At 36.5% G+C, this 24,855-nt stretch overlaps 1 protein-coding gene across 2 annotated transcripts in view; it reads left to right on the top strand.

Moving 5' to 3' along the window:
* LONP2 (lon peptidase 2, peroxisomal) overlaps positions 1-23,646 on the top strand; it is a 48,267-nt gene extending 24,621 nt beyond the window's left edge. For both annotated transcript variants that reach the window (XM_059824982.1, XM_059824981.1), the window contains 6 exons: positions 127-253; positions 1,347-1,480; positions 10,371-10,513; positions 18,031-18,238; positions 19,588-19,778; positions 21,594-23,646. In XM_059824982.1, coding sequence (XP_059680965.1) covers positions 127-253; positions 1,347-1,480; positions 10,371-10,513; positions 18,031-18,238; positions 19,588-19,778; positions 21,594-21,815 — 1,025 coding nt within the window. In that variant the 3' untranslated portion in view covers positions 21,816-23,646. The remainder of the gene's footprint in view (positions 1-126; positions 254-1,346; positions 1,481-10,370; positions 10,514-18,030; positions 18,239-19,587; positions 19,779-21,593) is intronic.
* The last annotated feature ends 1,209 nt before the right edge of the window (positions 23,647-24,855 follow it).

Genomic DNA, 24,855 nt, shown 5'->3' with positions numbered 1-24,855 from the left:
CTTTTAAATTATCACTGGGGTTTTTTGTTAAATTTAATCCAGTACAATTATAAATGGTAAGAAATTTGATTATATTGTAGTGTATAAGCAAAAAGATTAGTAAACATATGCTTTTTTCTCTTGAAGGATACACACAAGAAGAAAAAATTGAAATTGCACATAGACACTTGATTCCTAAACAGCTTGAACAACATGGCCTGACTCCACAGCAAATACAGATTCCACAAGTAACCACTTTGGACATAATTACCAGGTAAATCTGTTATTCATTGCTTTAAGTTTAAATAACTTCTTTTTCTGGTAACTGGTAAATCATTTATGAAGTGGTAACAAAACATTTCTTAAGATCTATTGTCCTTAATAGCTTCAGAAGTTCAACAATTGGTAATTTATGGAATTGCTTTTTCCTGAGCTTTGTCTGGCTCTGCTGTCTAAACCAAATCATCCTTCCTTCTCTACAGAATTCCTTGCTCTGGCTCTCAGAGTGTGGCTCACAATCAGTTGTGTTGACACAATTGGCAAGGCACTATGAATAAACAGAAACGCTTGAAGCTAGTATTGCTGCAGTGTTCAGTGTGCGAAGTCATGGTCTTGGCAGCAGACGACCTTTATTTGAAAGAATGAAGTTTTATTTCTGTCATTTTCATAGAAAAAATGGAAATTACCATTTTGTTTCTTGTGACTTGATGGGCCACATTTGTCTAAGAATTGGAATTAGGTTAAAAAAATCAAAATGGGGGGTTTTAAATAGCTTGTATTAATTAGAACTACTTTTTGTTGGACATGAGAGCAAAGATACTGATCAGAACATCTTTTGGACTTGAAACTAGCTCATTTCCAATGGAAAAAGTGTATCAGTATTCAATTAATTGAAGTATTTTATGAACCAGGAACAGCATTTGGGCATTAAGTGAGTGTTATTGTCTGGTGTTTCTTGTTAATTCATAGACTAAAAGAAAATACTCTTTTACAGTCAGTTCCTCAACTTTCAGTGAACTGTATTTTGAGTTTTAAAATAGTTCTTCCTTTTAATTTTTATGCATCTGAGAAGAGTTAAGTGCTATTGCAGCATTGTTTAGCATTTCACTTAAGGTTTGACACCAGGTCTTAGTCATGTCTTCTTACCACTCAGTAGTTTGTCTTTCTTTACAATTTTATCAGCAAACCACAATTACTTTGATAAAAGTACATGACATATTTCCTGTTTATTAGAGTAGCCCAGGGTCTCACTGTCTTTTACATCTTATTTTATTTGGATGTATTTTTAAAAAGAAAGTGTGTTTACATTCAAAAGAAATCTCTCTTACAAAGAATATCCACCAGTAAAACAATTGTCTCTACGTTAGATACACTAGAGAGGCAGGAGTCCGCTCTCTGGATCGGAAGCTGGGAGCTATTTGCAGAGCAGTGGCAGTGAAAGTGGCAGAAGGACAGCACAAAGAAACAAAGCCAGATCGTGCTGAAGTGGGTGAAGGAGAAGGTGTGTATCTTTTGCATGTTTTATTAAAAAGGAAACTTCTAACGTAGTCTCTAGGAAGCTGATTTGTCAACCTTTTCTTCTTTTCTGTGCTTCTTTAAGGCCTCTGTTTTTAAAAACACTGCAAATAGAGTGACATTCTTATTATGCATGGTTCAAGTAGTGCTGAATTATGGCTTGGGACATAAGTAGAGTAATTTCAGCCTGCCAGGTTGGTAGTTGAGAAGTACAATGGATCTGTTTTATATCTTAGGTATGCAATTATGATTTGTGTATGGTTTTATGTCTTCCTGGGCTTTTTTATGCAAATCTTTCACTTTTTTTTCTTTAATAAAAGACTAAGCATGGGTTTAGTTATTGTATTTAAAGAGGTTCTTTAACTGTGCTGTGCATGCTCTACCAGCTCAGAACTCAATCAGGTTATTCTGTTGTACTCTAAAATAAATGTTTGCTTGAAGAGCTTTGAAATTAGAAAGGTTTAGGGGCTCTTAATTATGTGCCTTTTAAGACTGCACTTACTCTAAGTCTCTTGGAGCTTTGGTAACTTGTCAACCTTAGTAAGTCTGTTCTTGTTTTTCATCTATACAGACAATAGTGATTTATCATTCCCAGTCATCCAACAGACTGAATGAAAACTAAACATAAAATTCTCAAACAGCAAAAACACTCGTGTAACTGCTCCACCAGTAAAGGTAAACCTCTTTCTAGTCTTGAAATAGAAGGGAGGGAGAAAGAAATCAGGCCCGTAATCCAGTTCATGTGCAACATGCAGCTCCCTTTCTCATCCCCAAATTAATGTTCTTTTTAATAAAAATGAACATGGTGAAACATACCATGCAGAGCATAGGTGGTTGTGCTTTTATTCCAGCCAGTTGCTGATGGCAGATGTCACTGTATACAGCAGTTTTCTGTTGAAGGCTTCAGAGTGCTCATTGCAGCACTAGATGTCTGCAGGAGCCCACAGTTCAAGGTAGATGAAAATTTGTGAAAGGACAAAATCCAAACCAGAAGTTGAACTTCTAAAATGTGGATAGTCCTTAGTCTCAACAAAATCTAGCAAGCAGGGTGTTGGGTGTTTTGTTTGTTTGCTTTTTTAAAGACTGCAATGAGTCCAGCTGACATTTTCTGACAAGAAACACTGCCAGTCTGTCAGAGAACAACTGTGTGCTAGTGGACACTGGAAAGCAAGAACGGCAGAATGGCTGCTTACTTTTGCTCCAGAATACTCACAAACTTAAAATACTAAAGAGACCCTTGTTGGTTTGATGTTGTGAAAGATTCCATAACTGAGCCGGTGTGGAAAAACCCTTTAAGTTTTAACATCTATCTGTACAGCTAGAATAGTTCTGGACTGGTTTAGAGGAGGACAAATAAGGAGACTCATTATCTGTTCCTTTAAAATAAGGCAGCTTACAATTCTGAAAGGTTCCCCCATCCTTTCAGAGCGTAAATCCTGGGGGAGGAAATAGAATCGGTATTTGTACAAGCAGTGGTATTAATTAGAAGAGTATATGAAGAAGAGTTTTACACATGGTAAAAACGTTTGTAATTTGTCTATGGAAATCTGTTTATTGACCATCTTTCAGCTTTTCCTTGCCTTTTTTCCATATCTCAGTATTTCCCTTCTGGAAATTAATTCTTCTTTTACCTTGTTGAGTTTTCTAAGATCCTCATAATGTCTGTGGAAACTGTAATATCAGAAAATTGAATTTGCTCTACAAATCAGTGTTTGCTTAAGTGGATTCAGCTCAGTTTTCTCTGAATGTTTGGCTTAAAGAAAGTGAACTCTCAAAGTAGCAGTGACTGTGCATGCATGAATGACTGTGCAGTTTAAATTGTCCCATCTGCATTAAAAGGAAGAGCTTTTAAGACATATTTATTAATGCTTTCCATTTATATTATGTGCATCTTGTCTACCTTCCCTTGTCTGTGCTGGATTTTTCTGAAGCCAAACACCGAGTTTGTCAATACTTCTGTGATACCTGAACTTGCTCTTGAACCAGAATGCTGAGCCTTTGGGCTGTGGTGGCCAGGCTTACTAGCATCAAGCAATATCAGGTGTCTTTGCTACTGTCGCTTTTTTGATAGTAATTTTGACAAGTCATATTTTTAAAGTATTTCTTTGCACTGAAGGGTAACTGTGTCTAAAATGTGCTTGAAAGGTCTAACGTGATTGCTGAATAAAAAAAGTGTCATTCTGCTCTTCAAGCCTTCTGATACAATAAATGAAAAGTAGGTTCAGACCACAACTCCTGATACTATAAGAAGAAACATTTTACTATTAAAGCAAAGAACAAAAAGGTACTGTATTAGACATCTCAATCCAGTGAGAGAGGTATTTACAATGTTAGAATTAACACTGTACTAGCAACTTAGGTATTTACACTCTTAAAATTATACACTGTTAAAAGTAGTACTGGACTTGCACTTTAGCAAAGCTAAGTGAAAACACCAAGCTAAGTGCTTCAAAAGAGGGCAAAATGCTAACATTTTTGGTTGACACACAATTTGGAGTAAGCCCAGAAGAAATTGACTGTGAAGAGTTGCCTTTGTACTTTTGGATTGACACTGTCCATAAGAAAAAACTGTATTAATAAAAGGGAGTCCAAGGGACAGGTGGCTCTGTAGTTAAACTTTGGTATTACAAAGACATGTATAGAATGGTGCAGTCTGAAAAATGTGTTTTATTTTGTACTAATAATGTGCTTATACCCTGCTGTATTTTTAGCAGAATATGTCACTTGTTGGGAGTCTATGAGAGTAGGACACTTTTTAAAAATATTTTTGTTTAGCTTTCATTCAGTCTGTTGGAAACAATCAAGTGTTTAAAACAATACTCAGAAATATCCTCAAATACTTGCAAGTTGATGCAAATAATGGGATTTGTAGCCTAAATTTATTTCTTTGGAATTTTTTTTTTCCTGTTGATTAGTGGACATTTGTGCAGTCGTGCATAGTGATGATGAATTTTTATTTCATGTAATGAATGACTCTGGAAGAATAGCTAATCAAGTTGTTGCCTCTTAATAGTTTCATATGATTCGTAGCGTATCAGAATAGTAACATGCTGCCTATCGTGTTTATTCAGCTGAGTGCCTTCTGGCTTGTGGGTTTGTAATAAAAGTTGAAAGACATTAGGTGGTAGAACCACAAAATTTCCATCATTACATTGATTAAATCAGATTACTAACTCAAAGTGGAGCATCTGTTTTCAAGGCTTTGTAAACATCAGACTTTTGACACTGTTTGATAGTAGGCTCTAAAAATGGAGGATACCTGCCATAGCAGAATTGATGCTATGAGATATCCTGTCAAGTCATGTTTAGTACTTTCCAAAAATGCATGACTAAAATACGCTGACAGCTTTGTATTGCCTTCCTCACTCCTTTGACTCCTGAGCTTTATGATGAAGTTGGCAAGTGGAGGAGTGTTAGTTTGTGTTAGTCGTTGAATTTGTACAGCGAACTTCAGCAAAAGCAAATGGAGTCGTTTTTCAGACCTCTCCAGGGAGTCATCCTTGTGTACAGTAACACTATCTGATATTTTACTGAAACACTATCTAAGATTTATGAGACACTCATCTAGTCTTTGACGCTAAAAGAAATTCTAGGAGTCAGAAAAATATGTGAAACCCTCCTTCCTATTTTAGTGCAACTGCCTTGAGAATACAATGCAGCAACTGTGCACTAAGGCATCATATCGTGATACAACAGTTGAAACCCAGAGTGAAAAAAGGTTTGTCTAATTCTGACTTGAAAGGTTTAGGACAGGAGAGGATTCTCTCTAGGTTGAAACCAAGGCTTTGAAAATCCTTAAGTATTTCCATAACCCAGTAATACAATACAGTTTGTTCTACTCCTTGTGGATGAAACAATACTTAGTTTTGAGTTTAAATGCAAGTTTGACTAAAGTGGTCAACATGAACTGAAACATGTAGTCTTTACTCTCCCTCCCTCAACCTAGGCATAATGCATTTTATTCACAAAACATTATTATGCATGACTGTGGGGGGTTTGCTTGTTTTTAGTAGGTATAAGGGCCCTAATACAGCTGGGCTAACATCACTGCTCTTGCAAAAAGTAACCTGTTCTATGTTCTAGCCAAAACTCAGCAATTCCAGCAGCACAGGATCTCCTATAGCCCTGGGAAATGAGTTTATGAAATCTGATCAGCATAAATCCCATGGTGGTATGACTGTAGGCACTCAAGTGTAAGCTCAGCTGTGCCGGCATTAGTATACTTATCAGCTCTGCAGACTGTAATATGTGGTTCTTTCTAAAAATTGCTTGGAATGTCTTTTCTGTTTTAGGCCAAAGAGGCATAAATGTTATGAAAAGTTGGGTTTATGTACAAACTTTTTTTTTTTTACCAAGCTTAATTTATCTGAATATTCCTGCATGAAAACCTCAAATTCAAGTGCTTCAGGTACACGTTGTTATTCTAGATCAGAATTGATGGAATATAATTATTTTGTGAAAAGAGAACTTTTCTGATCCTGTGGGGAAAAATGCACATGGCATTAAATTTAAATATGTAAGTAAATGTTAGTCGGGTTGGGGTCCCAGGAAGGCGTTCCTTTCCAAAAGAAAATCTTTTGGAAGTAACACTTCCCAAGTGTGTAGTGCATAGGATTTAAGTTGGACAATAGAAATTTGCTTTCAAGATATAGTTTTATGTTATGCCTGGCTTTGAATGTGGACTGTTGTCAACAAGGGTAATCCCATCCATTCCTACCTAAATCTCATTTTGTGGAGTTTGTTAGCTAGGATGGAGGGGCTAAAAGAATTCTGGGTCTGTCTGTCATGTACTGAAGCATCTGCTAGTAAATCAGCTGAGAAAAAAAGAACATGCTGTTTTCCCTTTAATTGCCCACAAACTTGAAACTTTTTCTTTCATGCTTATGTTCTTTCTTAAACCTCTTCATAGCAATTCAGCAAATCAGAACATGTTATGTTAAAAGCTGTTGAAGAATTTTAGGTTTCTCCTGTATTATTCTGTCTTGGCCAGTAAGTCCGGCTAGAAATCTTTGGGTTTAACACTTACGTATTACTAGTGGTTAATTTAAATATGTTTTATGAGGAGCTGGGAAAATGCTACATGTTGAGGAATTTTTAGGCTCTTCTATTCACTCATTTCTATTATATCTGTAGAAGAAAGTACCAGTCTTAAATTCTTAAATCTTTGTGCCATGGAATTCCTTTTTAGATTAAATCCTGAATTATATATAGTAGTTGGTTTTCAGTATGTTTTGTTAGGAGTCCATTTTCTTACAAATCCAGTATTTACATGCAAGATTTTGTTTTGTTTTGGGAACTTGCAAAGGCAGATTCCTGAGGAACGTTGTCATGATCTTTGCTGAGTAGCTGCAGATTCTGCTCTGAAAATTTTACAAACATCATTTTCTTTTTTTGGTTGATTGGTTGTTTTTTGGATTTTTTTTTTTTCTTGGGGAGGGGTGTTTGTTGGCTTGTTGTTGGGGCTTTTTCTTTTTTAGTTTTTCCAATTTTTTAATGTTAAAACAACTCAGCACCGTGCTTCTTTTGTTTAAGCAGTAATGTAATAATAGATCAGCAGGTGGTTCCTCCAATGCAGTGTGGAGCTCTGTTAAGGACACTTCTTTGACTTTTTAGCTTATTTTTCCAACTTAACTCAAAATGTAAGATGATTAAGATGTTGTCCTAACCAAAAGTTCTGTTTCTGAAAACTTGAATTTAACTGTCTTGTTTTAGATAAATGTGCCATTTAACTTGCACTATGTTTTATGGCTGTTCCTCTGGGTTAGGTAGGGAGCATGTGTTTGTCATCATTAATGGAAATCTTAATTACTTGTGTCTTCATAGATTCTTCATAGTGAGCGCTTCTATAAAGGTGACAAAAGATGATGGTTTTTTCCTTCAAAGAAAAAGTTAGTGTTTGTAATTATGTTTTGGAACATCACTGTATGCTTTTATAGAAAATGAGATAATGTCAGAATTTAGGTTAATATTTTTAGAAAAGGTCTGGAGTTTGTTATTGTTACAGATTATAAAATGGGGTCTACTAATTAGATTTATATAAACTCAAAGAAAGAGTTTCTGATTCTTTTAATAGGGCAGGTCGCCTCAAAAATTAACTACTGATTTAAGAAGTCTGTCTCCTTCAGCTGTATACATAGAACTAGGTGAAATAAGAGCAAGCAGAAATGGAAAATAGTGTTTGTTAGGCAGTAAAATCCTGGTATAGGACAAAAGCAGTTGTTTTTAAACTCAGTTTTGTTTTAAAATATGAATTGTCATATCAAATTGCTCAGGTTTTGAAGATCCGTAGTGTTGACATTGCAGTCTGAGTCGCAAGAATAGCATGTAGGGTTATGTTTCCTAGACTTGCTAGTATTTATGTATTTTAATTTCTTATATACAGAAATAGTAGTTCAACAAAAATATAGAGACATGCCGGAACAACAGGAGGGCCATCTGACTAAGGCAGTGTTTACAGTAAAGGAATGGGATTTATGCATGGAGCAATGAGTTGTACAACAGAAAGGTTAGTGGCTGTTGGATAATAACTATTAGGTTTGAGTCCTGAATGAAAGCTGAGTTGCTGTTGTTATGGTAATAGTGATGTAGAATGTTTTCCTTGATACTGTATAAAGGTATTAGTGAGAATAGCACTGCATCAAAATTAACTGTAACAAGGCCTTTATGTATCAGGATCAATAAAAGGATATTTGGTATCTTGTGAAAGGAGACAGTCTCTCTTCATCCATTCTGAGAATTACTTTTGCAGCACGGAACACCTCTTAATGTTCTATTAAATAGATTAGATCACTGATTTGTGGTTTTCTATCATTGTTTAAATTCCTCGATCTTCAATTATCATGCATGCATTAATACGCAAAGGAAGACAGTTTCTTCATTAAAAGTAAAAAAGAATTCAAACAAAGGAAGCAACAGCGGGTAATTTCCCAAAATATGGTGCAGAAGTCTTGAAGCTCAGTATGCATCCTGCGTAATATAGAGTATCACTATAAATGTAGCTTAAGCTTGTGGTTTTGGGGTGGGAAGAAATATCTTCACTATATGTATGTGTACAATGCTTTTCTTAAGGGCAGCCTCAGAGCAGGGAGGCACTGCCATAAAACTGCCACAGAACCTTAGAAACATCTGGATTGTTCAAGTACTTTTCATTTCTCTGATATATGTTTCACTAAAATATTGCTTAGAGCTCTCGAGAAAATGGTAATGAACCTTTTGTGTCCGGATCAAATTCTGTGGGGAAATTACTCCCTGCTTATATTCTTTCTGTATACAGTCGCTTAAGTAAATGTGCATTGTAGGCCTCAGAAAAATAATGTTTAAGTTCTTGAGCTTATTCATGCGAACAACTGTGTAGTCTGGTTTAAAACAATTTTGAGGCTTTGATATATATATGGTCCCCATTACAGTTCACTTTTGTGTAGAAAACACATTTGTAGAGAAACCAGAAATTTTAAGGGAATTCTGCTAAGGAAACAATTGTATAGGTAAGAAATACAATCATATTATAAATGGAGAAAGGAAAGAGCACACTTTTGAATCCATAACTATTGTTTTAATTATGTGGTCCCTTTGTGATGACACCGGAGTATATTGCATTCAAAAGTTTCAGGCTAATTGGGTTTTATAGCCCTTCCTGAAGAGTATATGAGACCTCTAGGTATTTCTGAAAATGCCTAATAATTTGATCTTTGAGGAATTTTTTGCTGCTAGTGGCTATTGCTCAAGATACCTTAGAAATACTTATCCAACAAAGAAAAGAGCAGAGCCCTGTGTAAGTATACTATTTTAAGACAAAAGCCATAGATGAAGTTGTTATACTGAAATTGTTTGAGGTTTTTCCACCGAGCAAGGACTGTATGTGCTGTGCGCCGAACTGGCTGTTGAAAGGTCCCTTCCAGCACAAACCATTCTATGATTCTATTGATTAAGTAAAGTCATAATAGTCGTAAGAGACAAAAATCAAAGTAAAAAGTGTAATGTCAGAATATGTGCTGCATAGGCTACAATGAAGGTGGGCCGTGGTATGCCACGGTAGCGGTTCCATCTAACGGCCTGGAGGGAGGCGGCACACCAGGGCTGGATGAGTTAGGCTTCCAGTGGAGCTGGTTTCTGTGTGATTTACATGTAGCAGCTTCTCCTACACCCTGTCAGATGGCGTTGGGTATGTGTGCGAGGACTGGGGTGTGGAGAGAGGAAGGCAGAGTTAGAGAGCAGCAAGTTACACTGTCCTTGTTGGACACTGTGAAATGAGATGTTATTGAATGTAATGCAGGCTAGCTATAAGTAATGCAGCCATGTGGCAAAGCAATGTATGTAAATCTGACCAAAATGTTCCTAGCTTATTTGACAGAACTTAATTATTAGTGTCAGAAGTTAAGCATTTAAATCCTTGCAGAAAGAAACCACAGAGAGCACAGCTGTAAATGTATGTAAAAAGAGCAGTAGTTGCTGAACTTTCAATAATTCCACATTCAGCTCCATATTCTATATTACACTACATTAAACATGATCATCTCCTCCAAATACTGATTTTATGCACGAATCTGATGAAAAGTGCAAAATCCTAAATGAACTTAATGTATTTTGCTATCTGACCTAGTTTAAAATGCATTTGAGCAAGTGAGTCGCATCTCTGTCAGTGCTCTAGATTTAATATTATCTTTGCTGAACAGTTAGAACATGTTTAGGCTTAATAATTAAATTTGATGCCATATTATGTTTAATTTGACAAGATTTTTGTGAAAGATGGTTTAAGCACACTTTCATGAACTTTCTGAGCATTTCTTTGAATATTTTATTTTTCTCTGTCATGATTTTTTTAATTCCTGTGTCAAGAAAGTCTTCTACAAATCCTAAATTAGATTTTCTTCTCTTAGATTGCAAAGAGCATGTCACAGAAGATGCAAAACCAGAATCCATCAGTGACACAGCTGACCTGGCTTTGCCACCTGAAATGCCGATTTTAATTGATTTCCATGCTTTAAAAGATATCCTGGGGCCACCCATGTATGAAATGGAGGTAACATCCTCATTTGTTTCTGCTTGACTGCTGTTTCTGTCTGGTTTGACTAGTTGTCTGTTTTATTGTTATTGACTGAGTTTCTACAGTATTAACTTTTTTTAAAATGTATTAATAACAAGACTGTGTTTCTTTGTGTTCCACCAAGTATTTTTTCACCTAAAGAACTTTTTGTTTTGTTTTGTTCTAGTTCAGGGTACATAAATAACATAATGGTATGACTTTCTGTTAGCAAAGATTCCTGCAGCAGTGCTTAAGAATGTGGTGGTGTTTTTTCAGTTTATAACAACTTTGCTTTTGTTTGGGAGATGTTTGGTGGTCTTGGGAAAGAAGCCAAAAGCAGAACCCAGGAATCCTGTCTCTGAAGCAGCTGTGTTAAGGACTGTCCCACATACCTCATTAAAGCCAGTCAGCATTTTTGGGTATTAAAACCACTTCAGTTTGCACCAGAAGTTCTCAGACATTCTTTAGATTAATGTGACTCTTAGCTATTAAAAATGTAATCAGTCAGTCACCTCCAGCTTCCTAGTACCAGCTCTGTTCCTCAGTAGGCATATTCTAGAATTTTTTATTTCCCCACCTGTAATTTGCTACTTTCTATGAAAATGGCATCAATTAAAATAGTTTGTTAGTTTGGGATTCTCTTTTCACCATTTACATTGCAGTTATTCTCTGCTTTACTTCAGGTCCAGGTGAACTGACCGAGTGTAAGTAGTATATATAACACTATGACAGGAACCCAGTTGCTGATGGAACGTTATATTTTTCTGTCTTTATCCGGGAGAAAAGATCAGTAAACCAGTAAGTTATGGAGAAAATAGAAATGAAGGGAAAGCTTCCAGAAGAGACAAATTTAAAACTTTTAGGAACTTTCCTGTGATAATTCTTCTCTCCTAGATGAGAGAACCAGACTCCAGTGGGATTTGGAGGACAAAAAAGGGGACAAGATATGCAGGGGAAGCAGAAGAAAATTAATTATTGTTAAGGAATGAGCCTGAACTCATGTTTTTGGCTATGAAGATTTTATCATGGAAGAGATTCTTAATGAAGAGACAGAAATGAGGAAGCAAGTTGAAAGATGACAGCTCTATTGATTGTGTTAGAGGATGTTGATGGTAGCAGTGGAAGTTGGGGGCAATGGGAGGCAAGGAAGATCAGGTGATGAAGAGACCAGCACCTCATGACTCTCTTGGCTGATTTTTTTTCACATTGGTAATTTGTGTTCTGATTTATTTCTTTTTACTTTCAGAAATGAGAAGAGATTGCTTTTTAGGCAAATTACTTTATTGTAAGCAACTTATGTTCTTTCTTTTCATCCCTCAGAAGCTGCTATGGCCAGCAATAAAATCACACAAGACAATTTAAGACCATTTTAATTAAGAAGGTAGTGTGGATACACCGTAGCTTGATTTGGAATGACTGTAGCCATCAGACCATTTTTAATACTCCTATGGAAATTTTTACTAGTCTGTCTATCTTTTTCTCACTACCTGAATTTTAGAAAAATTTACTGAAAAATAGCATGTGGGGTTTTTTTGAGAGAAATAACATTCTATCTGAATTTTTGTTTTGAAGCATGTTTTATACTCCAGACATCTGGTCTTTGGAGCTAAAGTTCTGAAGGAATATTTGGCTTGTTAGTGCTTGAATTGCAGAGGCATATAAAGCCATTGTGGTAAATTGAACTTAATAACTAAGGCAGTACTCTGATTTCTACAAAGGGTGTTTATTAGTTTCATAAAGGAGCGAAAAAATAAATTTAATTTTGTAAATTTGTACAAAAATTCTGGTCGCTTGCAACTATACTCCCAGTTCCCAGTTAAGAGTAGAATTACTTCAAATAAATATGAACTTATTACACTTTTTAAAAATTAGATTGTAGGCCAAGGAATAATATGCTGATATGTGACTTTCATTAGATGTTCTGCCTTGTTTTGAACTGTTTCTGGAGTTAATTATTCATTTAAATAGGGTAGCGTGGCTGTGTTGGCAAATAATTTCTGCTATTTTGTCCTTTTTCTAGAGGAGTAAGTAGTACAAGTAAAATTTTTAATGTGTGGTTCTTAATTTCAAATCTACAAATACATGAGTGCTGGGTTGGGTTTCTTTTTGCATGAACAGTTGCCATGAATATGCATATAAGCATTTCATGGATCTGCTGGCCTGTATAAGCTGAAATAAGACTGACTGAAGCTTTTGACCTGTGTATCAAAGGTTTTTTTAAATGTTTCCATATTTAGCAGGCAAATTAAGTAGTGCATAAATAGAACTAGAGATGAATCCACACAGCATCAATTCCCTGAGCAGCTCAGGATTTCATTTCATGTAAATATTTTTCAGTACACACTTTATGATTTGTTTTCAATGTAAATTGCTCAGATAGCCATGTAACTCCTGTTTTAATGAATTTTCCCAAATAACCTATTACTCCTTTGAATTTTCTCAAGTGCCCCCAAGATTCTTTCAGATGAAGAGCATAGCTCCTGTCTCAATGACAGGCTTTCAGATTGGCTGCTGGTGTTTCTTCTGGGTTTGTAGTCTGCAGTGTGCATCTCTCCTTTCTATATCTAGCCTTTAAAGCTTCACCTTTGACCTGCATTTTGCCATTTATAATTAGCTGAAATAAAGATACAATGGAGGCAGACACCATGTCAGTGCTTGGATGAGATTGAGCAAATAGCACTGAAAACATGACATGACTTAATTGATCTGTTGTCCTTCAGGGAATACCTTAAAATAAGTGATTTATCTTTCTCCTTTTCAGTGCATTGCTTGTATATTTTCCACAGAGGTCTCCCAGCAGAAAGGCATGACAGAATACTCAGCTCATACTTGTAGGATTAATTTATTTATCACAAATAAATAATCTTATGTGTCACCCTACAGAACAAATGTTGGAATAAATCACATAGTAAGGCTTTGGAAGAATAATCTTGACAGTAGTTTGAAGTGTAAAAGATTTAATGAAATGTTTCAGCACAGCACGCTTTTGGAGGACAGTGTTTATAACATATCCAGAGTGTTTATAATGAAATATTTCTCTTTTGACTTGGATTTTAGGGTTTGGGGGTTTTTTCTTTCTTTCTTTCAACCCTTAATCCTGCTCAGTTAACAAAACATTATTGGCACCACAGGAAGGCCCGTCAGAATTGGTCTGTATCCTCATAATGTGAGTGAAGTTGAAGTGACAGAAGCTCTAGATCAGTGAAATTACCTATTCTAGGAAATGAAATTGCAGATGCCATAAAAGAATAGCTCTATTTCATGGGACATACACAATTCTAATTAAGGAACAAATTAGGTTATCTTGTAGAAGCAAAACCTACGCAAAGCACTGGTTTAGATAGGCATTTTTATCTAAGAAATACCAGTCTTGTGATATTTTTGGGAAATCCTCCTCCCTTAAAGGGAAGCTGCTGTTACATATTTTGCCTGCAGTGGTTTGCTATGGAATGAATCAGAAGAGTAGACCAGAAAAAAGGTTTATACAGTCAAGTTGGGAGTACCTGTGGAAGGATAACAAAGATGCTAAAGGCCGGCAAGTAACTTAGGACTGGTTCTCATCTTCCCTTTAGGAATGAGTGACTTAATAGCTGTTTGTGAATTATGCTGACTTACAAAGTAACTCCAAAACTGTAGACTTGTGGATAATGTCTCTTTTCCTTTATCTTGGAATAACCTTAAATATTTTTAAATAAATGACTGCAGTAAATGTTAAGACTTTAATTTTGTGGTGTCTGACAATATGTTCATTTACTCAGATTACAGCTAAATCATAGTGGGGTTGGTCTCATCTACAAACATTTTCAAAAAACAAAACTGTTTATGTAGGTCAGTGACCTCCTCTTCCATCATCTGACAGACATGACCAGTCATCAGTTGATTCTAATGGTCATTTTTAATTGAAGTTGTTTAAGAAGTATAGGTAAGATTTTTTTCTAATTTAAATTTCTCTGACTTTTTGTGAGAAGAAATTATTCAGAGGTGCCGGGAGTGATTGAGTCTTGTGGAGCTCACTTACACTTCATAGGTATGTGTAATGTAATATAACGTACCCCTGAAGGTAGTCAAAAGACGTGTAGATGTGGCACTTAGGGACATGCTTTAGTGGTGGACTTGGCAGTGTTAGGTTTATGGTTGGACTCAATGATCTTAAAGGTCTTTTCCAACCTAAACGATTCTATGATTCTGTGATTCCTCTAAGTATTGTACAGTTGTATTTTGTGTGTGTGTTTTTAGGGATTTTCGAGGGTCTTTTCTGAAGACAGTTATCAAAGCTGCCAGGGCATTTTCTATACATATGCCTGTCAACGCACATCCATTAACGTTCAGGTGAGGAGGTTGCAGTAGAGGTAGTACAGTCTCTAGTAGTACAGCAAGAGAAGTTGCTGACTTCCGAGTCTACTAGTTAGTGCGAAGAATGATGGTTGAAAGGTGACTAACACTTACTACACACCTAGTTTCTCTTACCAGATCTCAACTTACTTGTGAAAGTAGGAGGTACCTACCTAGTCTGAGGATGGAGGAAGGAGTTTGTACTGAGGTGAGATAAATGATGAGTCTTTAGAACCATTTGTTTTTAGATCTTTAGTCATGTTCGCTATTTTCTGCCCCTGAGCTCTCAAACAGTGCAATTAGTCCATAAACTGTTTTGAATTGATACACAGTTAGAGCCAGTGCTAACATCCAGTCCAAAAAAAAGGAAAAGAAAACAAAAAAACCTGAAACCAACAAACCTTACTGATGGCTACTTTGGGGTGGGAGAGGGTATGGACAGTTACTTTTGTTCATTATACCTGAAATGTTTGAAACCATGACAGGTTGCCAAAGTACATGATTGTCTCAAAGTGTAAGGAGAATGCTTCAATGTTGTTGGATTTCAGTGTAACCAGGATGAATTGACTTTATTATTACTTAGCAATTACTAAGCTAATCCAAGTAAGTCACTGTAACTAAAAATAGAGGGAATGGATATAGAAACTTACATTAACAAAAATGAAAATGCTTGATAAGGTGAGGTATTTTGATACCATAGAAGTGAAACACAATTTTCTTAAATGCTAGAAAAAGAAACAGCCATTCTAGCTAAATTATGCTAATAAAAGCAAATGTCATGAAGTTGTTCAAAATACGTAGATAACTGAGAACCACAAGAGAACCAAGGAGAGGGGCTGTGCGGCTTCCTTTGCTTTAGTGTTAGATAAGTATAGTTACTAACTTCCCTGGTTGTCAGCTAGATCCAGGAGTGTAACACACTCCCACTGGCCTCTGCTGCTTGTCTCTCCTGACAGCTGGAGTCTCGTTTGCGCCAGGAGCTGCTGTATCAGCATAGCTTTGCTATAGTCAGAGCTGGCACTACTTGCACTGTGCCTCTGCGGTGTGCTGATTTCCCTCAAACCAAGAAACAGTGCTCCTGAGCGAGGGTCACATTTCAAATGTTAGTCATCAAAATTAGAAGACGACAGCGCTTGATAGGTCAGTATAGCATTTGGCAAAGCATACAATACAAAATCAGAAATTATAACAAGAACGATGTATGCTTAATTTCATTTTGTAGGATGTTAAATGCCTTTTTTTTTTTTTTTTTTTTTTACTTCACCAATTCTCTTGCATCAGCAAGTTGTTCCTGTTATGTATCTGAGTTGCCTACAGCTACAGGTAGCACAACTTGTGGGTTTGTAAATGAGCTTTTTTTTTTTTAAATGTGCATCTCTCTTTGGCCAGTAACCAGAGGTACCAGCTGTAGAGTGAATAGTTGTTCACTCCTATTACATAAAGGAAGCAGTTTTCTATTTGTGAAACAGGAAAGAGAAACTGAGCATTGAGAATTTTATGGTCTTGATTTTGATTCTATTTTTATGATGGTGATGGATTTGAGCCTAATACTGAAATGTTAACGTTTGGCTCCTCTTCAGGAAGAGAGAGAACTATCTGTTCTGATAATCTCATGGAAGGCTATATTGTTTTGCTTAAGTAATCCACTGCTCCTGTTTGACTTACAAAACTTCAGGCCCGTGTACTACTTGGGGACTTGCAGCAGCATTTCCAGTGGACTTACAGAGAGGCATTTTAGTAAGGGACTAGAATACTTAATAGCTTGCTATCTTTGGAGCTCACAAATCGAAGTATTTCTAATACAGCCAGCTCACAGCAGAGCCATACAAGTATTTCTGCCTCCGGCCCTAAGGTACACAGCTGTACAGGCTTCTTCTATACAGATGTCTCTGATCTTGCAGCTGAGTTGATGGTTAAAGGCAAGGCAACTTTGCATATACAGAGCTTTGCCTTTTCAATGCCTGTACAAAGTCTGAGTAGTTTACTTCTCTGCTAACTCTTGGAAAGAAGGAAAATCAAAGCATTAAGATATTGGTAAGTTGTGCAGTGCAGAATGAGTGGACGCTAGAGGAAAAAACCCGGTCTACTGCTCTGGATTTGCAAGTAGTATAAAATGGAATGTTAAATGTGCTTAGAAGGGACAAAAATAATTTGAGAAATTTTAATATAACTAGAAATGCATAGTTCAGAATTTGAATTCTTTTACTAGGGTTCTGTTGTGAGGCTCCTTTGACTTTGAAAGATTTCTTTAAATTCTCTAAACAGTTTAATGAAGAATTCATCCCTTTCAGGAATGAATCAAATTAACTTTCAACTCTGCATTTCAGTAAGAGACAAAATTATTTTAAAATGGGCCTACTGCTTTATTTTACAAAGGAGTATTTGTCTTTTGCTCTAGTCACTGCCTGACAGTACAAATTCATCCAGTTTCTTTTCTGCCTTGTAATAAATACATAACCTGGTAGTTCAGAACATGCTGAATAGCTGTATGATGTTTCATCAGGGTTTCTTCACAGACCTCCATTACTCTCATCAGTGACTGGCCATAGGCAGATTTTTAGATAAGGAGATTATAGTCCTGTGTGGGGTCAAGCTTGCTTAACTACTTGTAATTACTAATGAGAGACAGTCAGATTTGCCATCTTTTTTCATATCTAGCCTGCTAGCAGGCTTGTGTTTCCATTATTCAAAATTATTTGAGTGTTTGCAATGAACAAAATCAGTGTGTTGTCTGACAGTAGTTTGGGCAATGCAACCACCTTTAAAAAGGCTTTTAGGTAACATTTGGGAGCAAAACTGCCTTTTTCGTATAAGTAACAGAGTCAGGGCAGATATACCTCTAGCAGATGGATTAAGTCATACAAGCATTCAGTCAGGATTGACTAAATACTTGAAGTCCTTTAAAGAGAAAGTTTCCTATTGAACTTTTGGGGGTGGGGAAGGTTTCAAGGATGATATACCCAGATGTTTGCCATTGCCTTAAGCTAAGCAGCCACATACAGCTCCTATTCTGTAATTAATGTTTACACATAAGGCATTAAAAAAAAAGATGAGATGAGACACTTGGGCTTAACTTTTTGTTTTAATGAGTACAGTTGTTTTGAAGGCAACTATCAAATTGTTTTTGCAATAGTTTTGCTACGGCTGTTTCCTAAACAGTTTCCTGTGTTATTTTCCTTCAGGTGTCTGAACGCTTAAGTCAGCCAGGAGTAGCCATAGGCTTGGCTTGGACTCCCTTAGGGGGAGAGATCATGTTTGTAGAAGCCAGTCGCATGGATGGAGAAGGTCAGCTTACTTTGACTGGTCAACTCGGAGATGTTATGAAGGAGTCGGCACATCTTGCAATTAGCTGGTTGCGCAGCAATGCAAAGAGATACCAGCTAACCAACGGTAGGTTGGGAAAAAATGACAAACAATGCGTAGCTGTATTGCATCACAGAGATTGTACGCATCCATTGGCCTTTTATTGCAGGGATGCACACAAAGGAAGCATTAATATTGCATGGAAATTAAATGTCGTAAAACTTGATATTTTTTAATAATTCAGCAGATTGTACAATTGCTGAGAAACAGTGGAAGTTACTTATAGCCGTTGTGGAAATGTATGAAGTGTTGCCTTAACAGAGAAGGGGTTTTCCAGCAATCAGTGCTACACTGAAGATGACATCAGCTCTGGAGTTCCTTTTTGTAGTTCTTTTCCTGGTTCTTGCCAAACTGAGGTGTTAGTGGCGGAGCAGACAGGTCAGTCTAGGCAGAACATGAGTTGTCGCTGCAGGTTCTCCCACCCTGGCCAGTCCCTCCCTCCAACGAGCTGGAAGGCTGCGGACAGCCGCTGTGCAAAGATGCTTCTCCTTAGTTGTGGCAGACACTGCCTCTTACTCATTTTTACATTCGAGCTTTCCAGCAGTACTTTTGTGATGTGGATATAGATATGCAAGTCTGTAGTCTTCCTCTAAAATTAAGACACAGTTTCTGTTAAAAGTAGGTTTTTGTAGTCTAGGTTTTAATATTTTGAGAATTAGTTGGGTTTGTATGGCAGCTGTTGAACTGCGGTGCAATAGGACTTCAGCCAAGAAACTTTTAACTCTCTTGGTTTTTGTTTGAACCTCCCAAGAGTTCTGAAAATGTGCTTTCTAGTTTAATCGTCTGCTGAATAGTCCCATAAATAATGACAGATACTGGCCAATTATGTAAGTTTAGATAGGTTAAAAACGAAATCGAAGTAATGTATGAAATGCTGCTGGCCTTAACTGTAAATACATGTTTACCTCTCTAGTTAACACTGTTATGCCCTGCAGGTTAAGTAAGGTGAAAAGATGTAAATGAGAGATTTACTTCATAATAGTGGTTTATGCTGTGTTTCTGTGAAGTGCTGATTGTGTGGTATGTTCTCTGAAAATTGACATGTATGGTTTGGGACATACAAATCCCTAAAAATTCTGTGCAGGAATTCCTTGGTTTCTACATTAATCCCTACTCTGAATTTCCCAACACATGCAAATGCTGAGCTTATTGGTTGACTTGTTATGGTTTTGTCTAGGAATCTGGATGTGGGAAAACTTGTCGGGTTTTCTTTTTGTCCGTTTTTCTAGAGCCTTTGCCATATCAGGTTGTTTTTTCAGCCTACTGTTAAAAAATAGTGCTAAGACTTTTAGTTCTCTGGGGGGCTTTTAGAATAAAGATTGGGAACAAAATGGGTTTAGATTTTTCACATTCAAACCATTCTTTTTTTCCTTAAGCTTCTGGAAGTTTTGATCTCCTTGACAACACTGACATCCATCTGCACTTCCCAGCTGGAGCTGTCACAAAAGATGGACCATCTGCTGGTGTAACCATAGTAACCTGTCTTGCTTCACTCTTCAGTGGGCGGCTGGTGTGTTCAGATGTAGCCATGACAGGAGAAATTACACTAAGAGGCCTTGTTCTTCCAGTAAGCATCATTTGAGAATTGTATTAATTTGAGAAGTTGTATTAATTCTCTGTATTCTGGATATAAAATCTGTTTATAGCCATTTACAAACTCAGAATCTTGCTGGATCACTCCTTAGCAGCAATCCAGTCTGTTTGGTGCAGTTGTAAGAGGCTGATGGAAGCCAGCCTGCTGCAGTACTGTGCCACTCCTCTGTCTGCTTTGCATTTAATGTTAAAGCTAGCCTTGACGCTGTTTGCAGGGAAAGCACGTTAAAATGTCTGGTTAGAAAGGAAACCTAAAAATCTTAAAATTCAAGATGGTTCCAAAATACGTATTGCAATTTCTAAACATGCTTCTTCAAACTACTATTACAGAAGTATCTCCATTTTCTTTGAAAAGTTGTTTCTTAAAGCTCTTGCAGTAATTGCATACAGGTTACTGTTGAAACCATCTCTGTACATGTATTGTTAGATTCTTCTTAAATTTTGTTCCTTGTCTATAGTTCAGCTGAATGGGGTTCCCATAAAGCTTTTGGGCAAAGGAAAGTTTTCAGACAGCTTTAAGTATCAAATGGAGCCTGACCTAAGTGATTAAGCAGATACAGGACTGACTTACCATCTCATCTCGTACCAAATGATGGACAAAGGAAGGATGAAGTTGGAAAACAGCATTTTGTTTCATGCAGCAGAGAGTAAACCAGAGAGAATGTGATAGGATAGCAGCCTAGAAGGATCTCTGAAATAGCACTCTGGTGGCCATTAGACTGAGAAGATTGCCTGTTGTTCAAGGCTCTAGTGGAAAATAAACACTGCATTAACTCTGATCTGGTGCGAGTTTGCTTAGCTTGCCAAATAAATTGCCTTTATTGCACCAGTGACCAAATTTTGCCTAGTGTTAAGATGGTTGCAAATATTAGGTATCTGTAAATACTAAACCAGGTTTACCTTCTTTCTGAATGTTGTCTAGAATCTTACTATTATTAGTAACTTAACTCATATGAGTATGCCCTTAACCGCACCTGCTGCCTGAAAGCAAGCAGTGTGGTAAGGATGCAGCATTGCCCAGATGAGCGATCACCGTGAGGACAGATGGTTCACTGCTATCTTGTTTTTATAGCAGCCTAAATTTTGCCCTTCGTGCTATAATACAAGGCTTTCCTTTCCTCTAAAGCCACAAGTTTCTTCTGTAAGATGGTCTTTAAATAGGATTAGAAAAGAGGTCCAGGGGAAGAAGCTACAGCTGTGACTAAAAAACTAATTTAAAACCCCTCTTTGCATCTCATTACAAACTCAAACAGGCAGCTTATTGAAGTGATGCCTGTTTTTCTAGCACAAAGCCATCTTTGCAGTTTTGGAGCACAGGTTTGCTTTTCTGTGCATTTTCTGTTGTACAACTCAAGTTATTTATCATGTGGCATTACATCCTTAAGACTGTTTTCCCCTAATACTGCCTTTATCTTGAAAATCTTCTGTTCTAATGTAGGTGGAGGATTTCAGCATGACATAGGAAAAAATAGAGTTATGGCCAATTTTAAGAAAAAAAAAATCCTGAAAAGCAATGACTTTTCCACTATTGATACTCTTGTACCTGCATTCCTAGATTAATTTTTAATTTTTTTCCTTGTTATTAAAGGTACTGTAGCATATTAACATATTTCCCTCATTAAGCATATGAGCTAAAACTACTCCTGCATTTTTAATTGCTTTCATAACTGATTGGGGGAGAACCTTTCGTTAAAATTTAACTCCTGATGTGATTTTTTTCAATAATTACTTTATTAGATTAGCATTATGGATTTTTTTTTTTTTAATATGTATTTCTCCTCCTTATTAGGTTGGGGGAATTAAAGACAAAGTCCTGGCAGCACACCGAGCTGGACTGAAGAGAATTATCATTCCTCGAAGAAATGAAAAAGATCTTGAAGAAATTGCAGTGAATGTACGGCAAGATTTGACTTTTGTTATGGCAAGCTGCCTAGATGAAGTTCTTAATGCAGCTTTTGATGGAGGATTTGCAGTTAAGCCCAGAGTTGAGCATTTGAATAGTAAACTTTAAGCAGACAGGCTGAGATTACTTCTGTATCAAATTTAATACAGATCAATAACTTATCAGCTATGTATGTATCAAGTATAACTATGAGCTAAACTTGATGGTTCAAATCCAAGTGTAAATGCAAAATAAAAATATTACTTCAGCAGTTAACAACCTGAAACCACATTTTACAGGCATCTGCTGCTTTTTAATATTATCAGCAAAGAATCTTGAAAAAAATACTCATTTCCTGATAGATTCACACATGGGAAAGCTGAAGGTGTTGAGAAAGAATTCCTTAGCTTATCTGACATGTATGTATATAAATGTCAGCAGCTGCTTACATCTTTAAAGAGGACACACCCACAAACAGGGAATAATACGCAATTCTATGAGCTGTAGTCAGAGAACACAAATTGCAGCAAATGCAGCACAGTCTAAGAAGAGATGGGGTTGTTACCGAAAAGCAAACTAATTTGGCACAAGAGTTTTTCCTTATTTAGAAAGTAACAATACGCAAAGGAGCAGCAGCATCACAGGAAAAATAAGGCTTCTGAAATCTAAAAAATATGCTTAAAGGATTTGAACAGTAGCAATTAAGTCTAAATTAAGTTAGTAAGTAAGTCCTTTCAGCACTCAGTTCTAGTTTGTTGCAAGGTCAATGCAGCCATCATTTTTCAAACCTAAATACACAAAGCTCCTCCAGAAGAACTGAAATGTACTAATTCTTATGTAGGAAGGGAGATAATGCACTGAAGTTCGTGTATGCACGGTTGTACTTACAGCACCAGAAGTCAGTGGAGCATACTTGAAGACTTTACGAAAAAGCCTGGTAACATTTTGGAGGAACAAAGCATGTGTCTTTCATTCTTACCTGATATAAATCAACTTGATTCGGGGAAGCCTACGTTCAGAGTTTAGCCTATAAAAATTAAATCCATTTAAACAATGCCAAGAAAATACTGGATCATTGAATTGCATTAGGCACTGCATACGGTGAATAATTTAAGGTTTAAGAAAGTCTGTCAGTATCCCATCTCAGTTGATAGCTTTGTCTCTTCCCTTGAACATCAGTGAAGATAGATAGCTAGAAATTTAAACTTATGTAATGTAAGAAAGATCCTTGAGTTTTTCATTGTTTTATACTAGGGTCAACCACAAAAGAAAACCCAGGATATGTCACATTCTCTTCTTGCTCATTAATCCTGAAACAAACTCAAGTGTGCTTATAAAATGCAAATTGTATCAGTGACAAAAGCCTATTGTAGAAGCAGCTGATAAATCAAAAGTAGTAGTTTGTTTTGCTTTCATTTCCATAGATAGAAAACTGATTTACCTGGAACATAATAGCACTGATTGATAGTAATAAATTCAGTGGGTATTTCCGCACCTGATTTACGAAAGATTTTACAACTTTCACAGAATTCACTTAATAAAATGATAAAAATAAAACCCCCTTTTGTTTCACTATTTTAAGAATTCTACTCTTAGTCATTCACTAGCTTAAGTTCCAAGGGTAAAAGGCAACACAGTCTCAGAATACTTTCTGCCTTACTTGAATACAAAAAGTGCAAAGAAACTAGACAATAAGTCAGACACCAGAAAGGTATGATAACTAATGTGCTGTTTTGCCTTTAATCAAAACCAGTAGGGCAAAAGAATTTATTTATAGGATTATTTAGCGATTTCGCTATGGAAGAACAGGAATTTGTTCCCAAGAAAAGTTAAGCAATGACTGTCTGTCTGCCACACCACTCCAGTTCGTAAGTCTTGTCCCCACAGACTTTATCTGAAAGGTGAGGGGTTTAATGCTGCTCTGAAGATGTTAACAGGCATTTACTTACAGCTTTTCATGTTCCTGCTTTCAGAGCTGACTTGGTTATGTTACTTTGTTGAGATTTTTAAAACAAAACTTAAGCATTACCCATTGTATCAGACGCTACAGAGACACTTTAGTGCCTTTTCTTTTGCTTTCACTGAACACTGTCAAGACAACTAACATCTGTGCAGCAGCAAGCCAGAACAGCAAAGAACTTTTAAAGTCATTTCAATGCACTAGGGATTATTCTGCTTTGCAACTGACAGTTAAAAGGACCTGATATTAAACGTGTCCCTCAGAATATACCGTGAGATAACTAAGCTTATCAAAGGTAAAAAGAAAGCCGTGGTAGCTCCTTCCCTCTATCCACACTACAAATTGCTACAGATAGATAATAACTATCCCACTAGTGCAATTCATGCTTTAATCATAGTCGCTTTGAAAAGATACTGGATAATACAACAGTATAGGCAGCAATACAAAACAATTCACCTGCTTTAATTTTAAAGCACTAGTGCAAACAAGAGCAAGAAATATCAAAACAGAACCCAAATATTAACATTCACATTTGTCAAACATTTTCCTTTTAAAGCTTTTGTTTTTTAAAGGGCAATGAAAAACAATGGAGGTAGTGCTAGTGGACAAATGCAAGATCTGCTGCATTTCATTTCATCTATTAAAGACAAATTTGCATATTCTTTCCCAACACAGCAAAGTAAAATAGTACTTTCTAAAATAAATAGCTAATGTTAAGACAATGCCAGGCTTTAATACACCATTTATTTTAGACAAGGTAGTAAACTGTACAGATTTCTAGTATGGTTTTTTTTTTCCATATATGAGAGAGTGTAGTTGACTTACCAGATCCTCAAACGCTTTAGAGGAGATCCACTGAATTAGGCTTCTAATACTTCTGAGGAGCTGGGGCCTAAGTATCATTTGTTTAATCATTCTATCCGATGATGGACAGCGAATGCTTTATACAGATTAATTTTTTTTAACACCAAATGGAGTAATAATAGTTTACATTACAGTAAGTCCGCATACATCAGTGATGCTGTAGCACTTGTCATCTGTAAAACGTGAAAAAAACCTGTCTGACCATACCAGTTAGCTTCTAAAGCTCATTACAAATGCAATTTTTGAAGTCCCCTTCAAAAGTATACTCTTGCTTTTCAGCCCATTCTAGCCTAAATAAAATCACTGCAGCTCAGCGCAACAAGGTTTTAAGATTCACAGTTCTTT

Source organism: Gavia stellata, chromosome 15, assembly GCF_030936135.1.
Source record: "Gavia stellata isolate bGavSte3 chromosome 15, bGavSte3.hap2, whole genome shotgun sequence".
NCBI classification, from domain to species: Eukaryota; Metazoa; Chordata; class Aves; order Gaviiformes; family Gaviidae; genus Gavia; species Gavia stellata.
The sequence above is the reverse complement of the archived record's forward strand: the minus strand, read 5'-3'. Positions and strand labels throughout refer to the sequence as shown.